General features: G+C 37.4%; 1 protein-coding gene across 1 annotated transcript in view; it reads left to right on the forward strand.

Moving 5' to 3' along the window:
• Positions 1 to 11,630, forward strand: part of TASP1 (taspase 1) — a gene marked incomplete at both ends in the record, with an annotated part of 82,329 nt that extends 70,699 nt beyond the window's left edge. Inside the window, one exon of the mRNA XM_081997924.1 lies at positions 11,538 to 11,630. Coding sequence (XP_081854050.1) covers positions 11,538 to 11,630 — 93 coding nt within the window. The remainder of the gene's footprint in view (positions 1 to 11,537) is intronic.
• Between the last annotated feature and the right edge of the window lie 1,990 nt (positions 11,631 to 13,620).

Genomic DNA, 13,620 nt, shown 5'->3' on the forward strand with positions numbered 1-13,620 from the left:
AGTAATTGTATTTGAATAACTTCAGCTTGATTCAGTTATACTGTCTATTTAGGGTGGTATGGTATTTTGTTACGGGCATGTCTTCCTTCAGGTAAAGCATTTGCACCAAGGAAGAAAGGAGAGGATATAAAGCAGAGGATATAAAGCAAACTTCAAGGTATTTTCTAGAATAGCCTCTGTGGTAAACATTTTGGATGTTAACATCCATGATTCTTTAGTTTCTTATGGTCTAATTATAATTTGTTTTCTGGAATGAGAGAAATAATATGTTAAAACTGAGTTTAGCAGTGGAAACTGTAAAAATCTTTAGCATGAAATAGTAGGGATTAACCAAGAGGATGAGAGCCACCTACTCATAGGAATATAGCATTGAAAGGAGAAAAAGGCAGGTTTTGCAATGTAGTAACTAGAGCATTTAGGAGAGGTGTTAGGATAATGAGAATGAACACAGGAGACGCTGCAAGCAGAGACAAAATCATAATTTCTGTAGACATTTATAAATGTACAGCCATCAGTATTCAAGACTAAGAGTGAACAACCAGAACTCGTTAAAGGAAATGACAAAAGTGGGGGAAAGAGCTAGAATAAGAAGGCAGCTCTCTGATACAGTTAAATTAATGGGGGAGATGGGAGTGTTTACTGCAATATCTGCATGTATTAGAGGAGGATATAACAGCCAGGAAGTTTATACCAGCAGATAGTAGCAAGAAAGACATCTAGCATTTTGATGGTAGAATTTAAAGAAGGATGAATTTTAAAGCCTGTAAAAGGAAAGAATCAGAGGGCCTGGGTTTGTTGGCGCTCTGCAGGAATGGCTGCTTGTGGGTTTGCTGAGGAAGAAAGTTTAGTCATCAACAATGGACGGGGAGAGGAGTACAAAACCTGAGTCTGTTTGTTTGTCTTTTTTTTTTCTTTCTTTCTTTCTTTACTTCCCCCTGTATTTAATTTGAAAGATAAATACAAAAGAGGAGGTGAATGAGATAATAAAAGAATATACAAAAGAAGGAAATTGACATCAGGTATTTTAAACACCGGGAGTGGTGTAACATCCTGGTTGAAGCAGTGGGAATGGATGAATTCATCCTCAAGGTGTAAAAGGTACAGAAAAAAAGACAAGAATGCCCCAGAAGGAGGAGGAAGATAAAAAGCAGCTGGGGAAGGAAGTGCTGGCAGAGGCGTTTTTGAAGTACTCGCTTTCATGGCTTATATTGGGTTCTTTACAGTGGATTATCCATGGAATAGGGGGTGTGTTTACTTGTTTTCTTAATATTTATTTGTGATTTATTAGAGAAGAATCTAAACTCAAGCTAAAAGCTCAGACTGAACTGGGTGAAGCTAAAGCTCAGCTGCAGATGTTTTAGTATTTGCTAGTTAGTTTAACACTCCTTACATTGTGTTCACAGTGAAAAAAGGACAATTAGAATGTGCAATTTTAAATTATTACAGTGTACACACCTGCCTCTGGCTTATACTGCAAGGTCAAAACTGTTTTTCTAAGGAAATATTAGAAAGAATAGAAATTACAAAAGAAATGTTTCTTCCTGGCAGTGTCTGTCTAATTAATAAATAAATGCTAAATATGAAATCTGTCTGGTAATGAGTACTACCATGACAGTGCCATGCCCAGAGATGTTTTCCTACTCACAGTTGCAACATTTGACATCTGGTGTGCATTGTTTTCATACTGCTGGTAAATTCTCCAGCTGGTAATCTTGATTGCGCTGACAGACACAGCTGCTCTTCTTGGTTCACTTTTAAATTATGTTTTTGACCTTCATTGAAGAGTTAATCCCCCTCCCTTTCTTCCTCCTTTGAGTCTGTGGCCACAAATGCTTTCCAGAGAAAAACCGCAAATGCTTTTGCTGCTGACTTCTATTGATCAAAAAAAAAGTCTTCTGTCATAAAAGCTGGAATTTTATTCTGCTACAACTAGGGCTAAGTTATAGATGGAAAACTGGGCTTGAAATAGAACACAATGCGTTGCAAGTTAAAAAAAAAAAAAAATCCCTTTTCATTAATGCAGTAACTGTTTTGGTACAATTAATTTTGAGTGCTTGCCATGAAAGAATAATGGTATAAGAATTCATAAAAGTGTAAAATATCACTTGTTTATGAGTACCATAGGAAAATGATCAGGCAGCGGCTTGTAGGGAAACATCTTGCTTTCCTGTTTTTCTGGGGTGATAAAGAGCTTCAGTTTTTATTTCTTTCATCAGTCTAGGACTCAAGTTTTATTCTTAAACCAAGGGGTTGTCACAGTGACTGATTTTGTGCTGGTTCAATTTAACGAACATGAAAACAGACTTTTATAACGAGACTTTTAGAAAGTGAGAAGGTTTTTAAGTGTCTACTGTTATGAATTAGACTAATATTAGAATCATAATTATATAAAAGGAAAATTATATACTCAGGAAAAAAGGGATCCTGCTTTATAATCTTAGTGTGATTCTCTCTGCATTGGAGGTTAATGCGTTTCATAACAGGACCCAGCAAATGGTGGTTCTGAACCCCAGACAAAGATTGTGGAGGTATAGGAGACCTTTCTTACAGGGCAAACACTTAGACACTTGCAAGCTAGATATCAGCTCACCTGCAGACACCGGTACACTCGAGAGGTGGAAATCTACTCAACCAATCTACTATCACAACTCCTTTCAAAAGAACAGTGGGACAGGAAAGTGGGATGAGAGGCTTGAAGTGGTTTGTACGTCCTGACCTGCTGGTGCTTCTGGCTGTTAGCACTGTGAGCTCTCCAAGTACTGATGCGGAAGGATCCTTGCAACGGGGGTTTATTTCCTCCCACTGTAGAAAAGGCTGGGTTCTGCAGCCGACCACTCACCTCCAAACTAGACTGCCTGAATGCTAACTTGCCAGCCTAATTTTATAAAATGGCTGAGCCTGCAAGGCCTGTGGAATGGTGTTGTGCTGTGACTAATAACTGTTTCATTTAAAGCTTACTTTCTGGAAAGGTGACCAGTCTTTTTTTAGAAAACCAGTCACCTGGAAAAGTCACTGTTGAACATTGGTTTGAAATGTTTGGTTGAGCATTACTTTAAAAATACTATGGAGGCTTACCAGACGAGCCAAGTTCACACCTCATTGCGTATACAGTCATCTCTGGTTGTGTGTCCTATTACTTGCCTTTAGCTCGTTCTCAACACTGAAAGTATTTCAGCTCCTCCGCCACTGATAGCACTGGCAAACTCATCTTCACTGCTGGCATAATGGATATCTCATTGACTTCCCTCTGATTCTTATGCCTATGAACCGTTACATCACTGCCACAAGCAGCTGATCAAAGCATATCCGTGGTGTTTCAACTGTACTCTTCTTTGTTTGTTGTCATCCCTCTTGACACAAGCAGTTGCATAATCATTCGGTGCCAGTATTTGTCACATATTGGATGTGGAAGGAAACTAACTTTTTCATCTGAACAGCTGTGACTCTTTTATATATTTCTTGGAACTAACCTATACCACCTATAGCTACAGCTTATCCGAGGCTGGTACCTGGGAGCCTCAGCTATGATGAGCTTAAGGGACAGATATGTTCTGGTTGAGAAGTTGACCATCCCAGACTTCCTTCCTGAAGCGATACCATGATGCGTTGTTACAACTTTGGGCATGTTCTTTGGGAAGGTTGTGATGGACTTCCCAAGATCTCCTGAAGCAAGTTCCTGCATTGCCATGTATATGACGGTAGAATTGTCACATAAGCTGACACTCAACTATTTCTAGCAGTTAGTGAGGCTATTAGAATATTCTTGGCTGCTGTGGAAGTTTCTGGCTGCAGCCATGAGAATAGATAGAAAATATTGGTCTGTGGTCTTCCTCTGCTCTTACCCAGCTCCTTTTGTAGCAGTAACTGCTGCATCAGCAAAGACTAAGACTTCTGCATTGAAGGACTGGGAGATTAAATATCTTCATGAACTGCGGAGGTATAGTTGTTCTTTTTTGTTATTGTGATGTTAATTTATGAATTAGTTGATATGAATTCAAGACCTTTGATAAACAGTTAGCTCTTTTAGATTTCCTGCTGAAACTTTCTTCTTTTTCTGAGACACTAGTCTTCAGAATAACCTTTCAGATTTTTTTTTTTTTTTTTAATGGATCCATAATGCATCCAACATCATAGCATCAGCTAAGAAGGTCATCCTGTTACGGGAGCTCTGACCTCTTTAAAGATACTCTCACAGCTTTCAGTTAACCAGTTCCAATTTTCCTGAACTGATTAGGTTACATTCTGAGAACTTAAGCACTTGTGCTGTCACTGTTGGGACAACAGCTCTATTCTGATAACCACGGTGTTGCTTCTTGGAGCTCTGTCCATACTGTCGCAGGCTACGTGCAATATTTGAGGTCTTAGCAGTTGGCGTAGCATTTGGTAGAGCAGTTTAAGCGTCAGTTTGCATGAAAGGCTTTGAGACCTTCTGCCTTGTAATTTGGAAGTGGGAGAAATAACTCCTTGAATTCACCCATCATGTGGTTTTAGATGTAAATGGAGAATGGGAAGGAAAGGAGGTTAGTGGCTAGGTTACAAGTTGACTCCTCTTGGTTACATAAATCTTCATATTTTCTTGTTCCTTGTCTGCTTGCCCAATGGAGGATGCTGCAAAGGAAAAGAGTTTCTTCAATGTCAAATGACAGTGCAGCGTATGCCTGCAATATGAATTCACATACCAACTGCATCTCTTGAAGGTTCTGGTTATGGGTAGGCAGCTTTTCTTTGATTTAATGTTGTGTATCTGTGCATAATCAAGCAGGAGCCCTTTTATCTCAGGCAGGATCTGTATTTGTTCACTCGAGGCCCATGGTATTCTGTGTGCAGAAAGTCTAAGTGGGCAGAATGTGCCACAGAACTTCTTTTTTCCTGGATCTCCCAAGTTTCTTATAGTATCTTAGTGATTGAGAGTAGTTGGTGGTGGATGATGTTTTTTGCTTGAAAATAGGTACTTCCTCGCTGTGTTTTCAGTAGTGTTTGAAGTCAGGGTGCTTTCTTTCCAGTGAAAGTTCCAGTCTCTGTACCAACAGTGTGCAGTTTTGGCCTTGTGTTATGTGTAGGTATTTGAAATAACTTGTCAGCTCACTATAGTTCTTAGGAGGTATAAATTTACTATATGATGGCTGTATAAATGTTGCGAACTTTTGCAATTATTGTAAATGTTGCAATACTTCTGAGATATCCTTGTAGTTCAGCTTCACAAGTTTTAGTTTTTGTAACAGCTAGGGGACCTAGATAACGAATTCCTAAAAATCTACTTGTAATATTGAATGTAATCCAATTCAGTTGCCAGTTTAAATCTCTCTTTGGCAGATATTCAGTTCTTATAACATGAATTACTAAGCTTTATGTTATGGCAGGTTTTAATATTGCAAAGCTACATATGCCATACTTTCCATTTTCTAATGAATCAAATTTAAGTTGCTTTGCAAGATACAGGGTAACAGTAGTGAAGAATGTTGCATATTGCTGTGTTTGAAAACATTCGTCAGGGACAGCTGCTGTCTACAGCAAGTGTTGTGGTTGCAATATGCAAACAGAAACTTTATCTTTTACAGTTAATTTCATTTTCCAGTATGAAGAAACGGAGTGGACAGGGAGACCATTTCCAGTTCACTTTTCCTGTTCAGATGTTAGGTGTCATAATCGGATTTATTTGCCTTTACTATATAGTTTAGCTAAATTGCTTCTCTCCATGTTTGAAGTGATACGTATGACAAACACTGATTGCAGTAATTGTTGTTGGGTTTCTGATGGTGGGCTTCTGTGTTTTACTTTGTGAGTAAAAGGCCTGTGAAAGCCCTTTGTCAGGAAAAGGGCAGTTATCCAGTGCTCACTGGGTGAAGAAACACATCTTGGAAGAATTCTAATTCTAATTTGAAAATTAGTGGAAAAGTCTACTTGACCCCGTTTAGTTAACAGAAATACTAAGTCAAATAATTCAGTCATTCATTTCAGACTACAGAGACAGTCTTTTAACTTCATGAGGCAGGAAAAGTCTATGTCACTGTTAGACTTTTTGGTTTTTTTCTTTCTTTAATCTCTACTCTTGTCTGGAGACTGGGGAATCAGTCAGAAATTTTCGCTTGAAAAGAACTCTGTGCATACAGTAAAGCATCTAGTTCTGTCATAAAAATAAGCTATTTATATTTGTTGGAAATAACCTTCAATGCTAAGATACCAGTTAAAATATTTGGCTCATAGACCTTCATGGAAATTATGGGCTCTGAGATGGGAAGATAAGTTCACTTTTTTGGGTTGAGTTCTTGCATAAAGCCATTAGTACTGGAGCTCTCCTCATATTTGGCCGACGCATTTTAGAATGGAGCAGAGAAGATGGGATTGTGTATCCAGGTATGCAAATATAAATACAATAACCTGCAATTCAGAATGGTAAAAATCACATTTTAAGATATATGGCAGTATTTTAGAATATCTCTACAAAAGCCTGGGATGTCGAGCTGAACAGGTGATTGGTTGGTACATGGCTTTAGACTGTCTAAATACATGTATGAATGATTTAGATTAAAATGCTTTCATTTTCAACTTTCTTAAAATTTGATTTTTTTTTCCCTAATGCATTATATTGATGTTTTGAGATACATAAACAGTGTATATTAATATACTTAACCCACAGCATGAATTTGAGCGTGGAAAACTGTTGGCTTCCTAAGCAACCTGTATGTAGAATCAGTATTTTCAGTGCCTGAGAGCCAGAAGCACACCATCAGTAGTACATCTGTCTGTCTTTGGCCGACAAGGATAATTACTCTGGAGCTGCTCTTGTTGGGGTTTTTCTTCTGGTTTTGGTTTGGGGTTGGGTTTTTTTTTTTCTCCTTTTTAGGATTTCACCAAACGAGTTGCACATGGGGTATTCTGATAGTAGCGGTTGCCGGTATTTTGTGGGGCACCTTCTCCTGTCATATGGCAGGTGTACATTCAAACCACGTTGGAGGAGAGCTTCCCAGAGCAGCAGAGGATGGCTGTTGCTGCCAGAATGGGCTATTACTGTCTAGAAAATAAATTGAGAATGCGTGGCCAGATGGTTCTTGTGGTGGAAATGTGTACCCAGCAAGTAAGCTCTGAATTTTTAAAGAATATATGGGTTTGGTGTTACTTGAAGGAGTGAAGTTGTATAAAACGATTTAATTAAGTATATGATGTCCTTGGTCTCTCATTATATTTCATCTCAATAGTGTAAAGAATGGAAAAAGTTTGTTTTATAAATTATTCTGTCTAAAACACATCCTGAGCATGTAATAAGAAAGCTAAACAAACATATGAAGTACTCTCTAGATTTGCTTAAGAACTGAATGTGCTGCCATCTGGTAGTTGTACTCTGTCTTCTTGGCAGCGTTTGATTGACTTCAGTTTTCTTATGCAGCACTGTCTGTCTTTTGGCTTAAACTTCATATTCATTCTACATTGTATTTCTACTTTTAACGAAAAAAAAAGAAGCTGTTGTGACAGACTAATACTTTTATGTGACTAAAAGGAGGAGACTAGTTCTTTAAAGACTAAAAAAATTCTTTGATATTAATTGGTCTCAAGGTTGTTTCAGAATTTTTGTCTATGAGACATGAAATAAAGTAAGTCTTGGCACAACTTACAGGTTGTTTTTTTTTAAAATTTTTTTAAAAGTTATACTAAAAATATGTAACGTGAAAAGTAGATCAAATGATCATGACAAAAAGATGAAACCATATATTGTCCCTGTAGCAGTTAACACTTATTCCAGGGCAGAAGGACCTATTAGTTTTGGACGTGAAGGGTAGTGGGAAACTTTCCAGTGTGCATCAAAAGGGACTGAGAGATAGCAACGTTCCACAGTGTCTGCAGCACTGGGCTTGGGAGAGTTGCTTGCTCCATGGTTCAGATTTGGTTAGGAGAGGAAAAGAGGGAAACATTTTATGTTTGGATGGCAAGTACATGGAGCAAGAATCGGTGTCTGAAGGCTGGCTAGCTTGTTTGTGCTTTATGGAGGTGTGGGAAGGAAAACCAAGTATTTCATCTAGCGTTTACCTTTTTTCCTTTTGAGCTGTGGGCACAAGGTTCCTCCTTTAAGCTTCAGACAAAGATCTGTGGTGACTAACTTGTTTCATACCTGTCAGAACCTCTGCCCCTAGTAGGCCCTCACCAACCTCGCTTTTCTCTAGGAAAGCAAATCAAATCAGATTTGACAGTAAAATTTCTATTTATGGAGCTGAAGGTATGGATAGCCCCATCGTTCTTGATCTACCTTTCCTGGGCATATGGCTTCCTCAAAGAGAGGCTTCCATGAAGCTGAGTGGAGGATTAATCCAGGAAAACTTTTTCTTTTCCTGTTTTTGTGCTCCCAGGCACAATTTCCCCCAGATGTGAGTTCATTCAGCTTGTAAAGCTGATGGACTAATAGAATTCAATTAAAAGCTTTCCAGTGTTGTTCTTTTTTGTTTGCTTTTAATTTTTACATTTTTAAAATCTAAACCTAATCCACTGTACAATCTGGACTTAATGTAAAATATGATGTTTGGATATAAAAATGTAACAAACTGTACAATGTGGTTGCATTTAAAAATATTACATGTTCTTTGATCTTTCTTTTTATTTACTAGAGTTTGTTCTTACGGCTAAGAACAAGGGAGATATATTCACTTGGGAGTTTATCTGAAGTTGTCTTGACATGGCGATGTTATCCTTTCATATTACTTATTAGGTAACATAATTTAAACACAATCATCTTGGGTCTGTCTCATTTTTGTTCTACATAAGGCAGCCATTGGAGAAAGTAATAAGTAGTCAGTGTAAAACACCATCTGTATTTGCTCTGTCATATAAAGTATGCAAATAAACAGGATGCAAGTAAAGGCTTTAAGAAAGGTTTTGTTATATGTGGTTTGGAGGTTTCTGTAAATGGAAATCTACAGATGCTAGTGTATAGTGGTTTGGGGTCTTTTGTATGGGAGACGTGTTTTTTCTTTTATAGGAAATGAGTTTTTGCATAGGAAGTGTGTTTTGGACAGCTATTTAAGCATAGCTACTTGATAATGTATTGATAGATACTGACTATCTGCTTATCCACTCTTGTATATTTTTCCTTTCCTTGCTCAAAAACTTATTAGGATATCATGCTTAGGTAACTTTTTAAAATACCAGGATCTATAAATTTCACGTGGATTCAATGAAGCCTCACATTTTGCTCCTGCCGATTACATAAGGGTCTATTAGGCATTTAACTTTGGGATGCGGGTTGCAAAGTCAAGCCTATGCAAAAGGTTAATTTGATTATAAGATTTGTTTATAATCATGACAGTGCTAATATTTCTTCTGTTTCAGTAACAAGCTTCTTGTCTTTTGCCTCTTGGCAGCATCCTTGGGCCTCTGTGCTTTTTATTGTCTTGCTACAATGAACTGCTAATAATTCTGACTGATCACACTGTATAAGCAATCTCACTTAAAAATGATGGCTGCCTTAGAGTCGACCATTGGTTTGCTTTGATTGCAGTATCTCACTAAACAGTCAATGACGTTCTTCCACTGAGAAGATTTGCTTACTGTGCCCATTGAACAATGCTGCTTTTACACTGTCAGCCTATCCCACTTTTCATTTAGAAATTTTCACAGACCTTGGAAAAATATCTTTTCTTCCACTTGTTTTTCTTCTTTTTTCTTTTTTTTCCTTCAAACTTACAAAATAACATCTCCAAAAGTTGTCAGTTACATTTTGGGGGAAACTGTAACACATTTGAAAAGAATCTTTTCTTCTTGAAGTGGTAAATCACAGTTGTAACCAAAATTGTTCTGAAAGTAGGAAGATGTTCATATATCAAGCAGGAAGGCCAGAGATCAAAGTTTTAGTAGTAGAATGAAAACCTTTAAATGTTTTTAATTAAATCTAATTCTGTAATTCAACTGAAAACAAGACCACCTAAGAGCAGACACCAGGATACCCTTATCAGGAAAGGAATTAAAAGAAGCTGCCTCTGAGATACAAAATGTCTCTTCGATGCAATGAACTGTGGTTACAGTCTCAACTCACTTTCTGCTCAGTTGATGCAAGTTATTTTTACTGAACTTTTACATCCATACTTTTTGTCACAACCCATTGCCTCATTGCAAGTTATAAATTTTGCAGCACTTAAATCTTTTAAATGGGTTAATGTACGTTCAAAAACTTAAATATGTAGCTGGCTACACTTACAGGACGCTGTAATTTCTAAATGCCAGCAACTTCTATGTTGTGAGCTTTATATCGCAGTAGGAATCACTTCTCGTTCCTAACTTAGTAATCGTTTAAGCGTTATATTGTCTGAGCATTAATGGATCACTTGGTGAAACTTGTAACTCAGGAGGGGAATGAAGGCCAGCGCTCCTGCTTTGGTGGAAGGGATGGCTGGAGTGTAGCTTGAGCCAGTGAGTCCCTGCCATTGCCACTTTCTGCCTCAAGCCTGTGGAAATGCTGTTATCAGCCCTATTGCATTTTGTAGTTCCACTAAGACTTTTTTTTGTTTTACCCAAGCCTACTCAGCAGCTCTGAAAGTAGGAAACAGCAAAGTTTGTAGAAACATGCTTCTGACTCCGTTGTTTGTTCTGTTTGAACACTACTTTAGCCACTGGGTCCTATATGAAAGCAATCAATATATCTGTAAATGGCGCTTGCGGTAGCTCAGAGTCAACCACGTGGACAAGCAGTTTTCACAGTGTAAAATTGTATGCAAGAGGGGAAATAGGAAAGAAGTCATTACTTTTAACAGTAAGTCCAAGTATCTTTTCACAAGTGAATGCTTTTGCCCATAAAATGCACCTCAGAATATAACGGATCTTTAACAGATTTTTAGTGTCACTGAGTTACAGTAATGAGCTGAAGTTTTGTGTACACAACCACACGCGCCCACTTTCTGGCTGGAACATTACAGAGCCATCTCAAAGGCCTGCTTTTAAAATTTCTCCATGGAAGAGATGCCTGTTGACAGAAACACAATTGCTCTTTGGGTCCATTTATTTGACAGTTGGCAACAGATATTTTGGAGGAAGTCTTTGGGGTTTTTTAGGTGGACGAGTAGGTATTTTATGCAGAGAAGTTTCTTCTTCTTTGCATCCTGATCATCACAGTTGGCTTACGCTCTCAAGTGTTGGTTTATCTCTGTCAAATAGTTTATTGTGTCTAAGATTTCTGTAAGGTGTATTTCTGTATGCAGTGCTAAACTTTTTTGAATCTCCCTAAGAAATAGACTTATAAACCATGGAATGCCACAGTTATTTTTCTTTTGTCTTCACGCTGGATATTCCTTTATTCTATTTTTAGTGCACTGGGTCATCCAGTTTACCTTTTCTACAAATCTGTCATGGTTATATTCTTGTTATGTGTTAAACATTAACACAAACAAAATAAAAAAAGAGAGTCCTAGTTGTTTGCAGCTTTTCAAGTTGCTTTGTAGTGTGCCCTCAGACTTCAGTGATGGAGCAGCTTAATTGTTCAATACTTACAAGCTTGCTCTGCGTCCTGCATGATTTTGCCTCTCTTCTCACTCGATAATACTCTCTTGGCTTTTCCACAGACTCACATTTCAAGACTTCCTCCTGGAGCCGTGGCAGGACAGTCTGTGGCAATAGAAGGAGGAGTTTGCCGGCTGGAGAGTCCACAAAGCTGAACAACTGATTCCTCACTTCATTGCAAAGAATGTGAATGACTTTTTGTACATTAAGTTTTTTGTGTCTTAACAGATGTTGGAAATTCTACTCTTGTTTTATACCCCGTATTGCCACCACGTGCACCATAACTTGAGACAAGTGCTGCTGTAGTTTATGTTCTCACTCTGTGAATGGGGGTGTGTGCATGTTCATTTTTTTCCCTAATAAAATAGGAACTCTTCTCAGTTGAGCAAAGATTATGTATGATTAATGATTGCGTTTTCATTGGTTTATGTTTGAAAAATAACCAGAAGTTTAAAAAAATTAATTTAAAGCTACAGTCACAATTGTTCTTCATGTTCTAAATTTAACAGGCCTTTGAAGTGGCTATATAATTATGCAAAAATTATTATGGTTTCTAAGTTTCTCAGTGGCTTAAGGAAATCCAGAGGTGGTTTAAACATGGGTTGTTTTTTTTTCCTCCCCAATAAGGAGGATTCTTTTGTCAAAGAATGGTTTCAGTGAAACAAACTAGAGCAAAATTAAGGCTAGAATTGTTTTTAAATAGTCTTATAGGTCACATCTCTGTTCCCAAACTAAGATGTTAATAGCTTCAAGCTGTATGTATTACAAAAAGCTATATGAAGATAATGTATCGTAATGCAGTCTTTATGTATAATGGAATATTACAATGTAAATAAGAAAAACAAAGTTTATGGAAAGATTCGATATTATTCTTCGCTTCTGTTTTAAATCTATTTTTGAGAGGTACAGAAATGAACATATTACTGGATGCGAAGTGCAATGTGTATTAAATGGATGTTGGGAGGTCTGATACTAGCTTTTTTACTGATAAAGCAACTTCCTAAAGTCCAGCCACAGCATGGGTATTTATATAACTGTGTGTAATATGTATGTACTGTGCATAAATTTACTGTAATCCTTTTTATACCTTCAACAAAACTGCATTATAAAACAATGTAATCCTTGTCTGCCTTGTGAAGCATTGGCAGCTGAACTGTCACTTGTCACCAGTTCTGATACGTTAGCCAGGTTGCCTGAGTCCTAAAAGTGAGTTCTGACATACAATCTTCCATTCAGTACTGTTTTTTCTTCACAGCACTGGCAGCAATAGAAGACTTTTGTAATTAATTCATTGTCCTGATAAGTATGCCAAAGAGAAACAAAAATAGTTCATCTTTTTTTCCCTGGTGGATATTTGATAATTCTGTTTTCAGAAATAGTGGATGAATAGATATTCAGACTGTATTTGCTTAATCGGGCATTGTACTTGCCTGTTTTGTAATGTTGTGCCTGCCTATAACAGACATACTTGACTGATTAAATGGTTACATTGATTGTAGTACCAATCTTTCATGGGAAAAAAAAAATCCTAATAAATTGTTTTTAATAGCCTGAGTTCATTTTCACTGTTACAATACAGCATACATTGAGATACTGTCACCTTTATGTGGTTTTTTGATTGTGACATCAATGTAGTCCTATAGTTGATACTTCTATACAGTTCTGTAAATAATATGAAACAGGGGTTTTCCAGGTTGCAGAAGCAAAAAAGTGGAATGCATCTGTATTGAAATAGTTTGTGCTGAGGTATCAGACTGGATCCTCAGTGGTCTGATACATATATACTCATGGTCTGATGAAGAACTACACTACAACACTGCAGAAATGTTGCAACAAAGAAGCTGTGTTGTCGTAGCCATTAAAATTGCTCTAACATGCAGCATTAAATGTTTGTGTGGATGCTTCACTATGTAGCGAGTGAGAATTTTAAGATCATGTGTACATCTTTGTACACACCCACATTTGAAAATGGCATTGTTTTTGGAAAAGCTTAAGTAATTGTGTTAGCCTGCTTTCATTCTACAAGTGCTTTTCAGTGTCAACTTCAGAGAAACGTTGGCATAAATTCACTCTTTCATGGAATAAGCATGGCAGAACGGCTTGTAAAATGTAAATCGATTAAATTCTTTCTTCCCCTTACTTGCT

This window comes from Phaethon aethereus (genome assembly GCF_964289735.1).
Source record: "Phaethon aethereus genome assembly, chromosome: 3".
NCBI lineage: Eukaryota > Metazoa > Chordata > Aves > Phaethontiformes > Phaethontidae > Phaethon > Phaethon aethereus.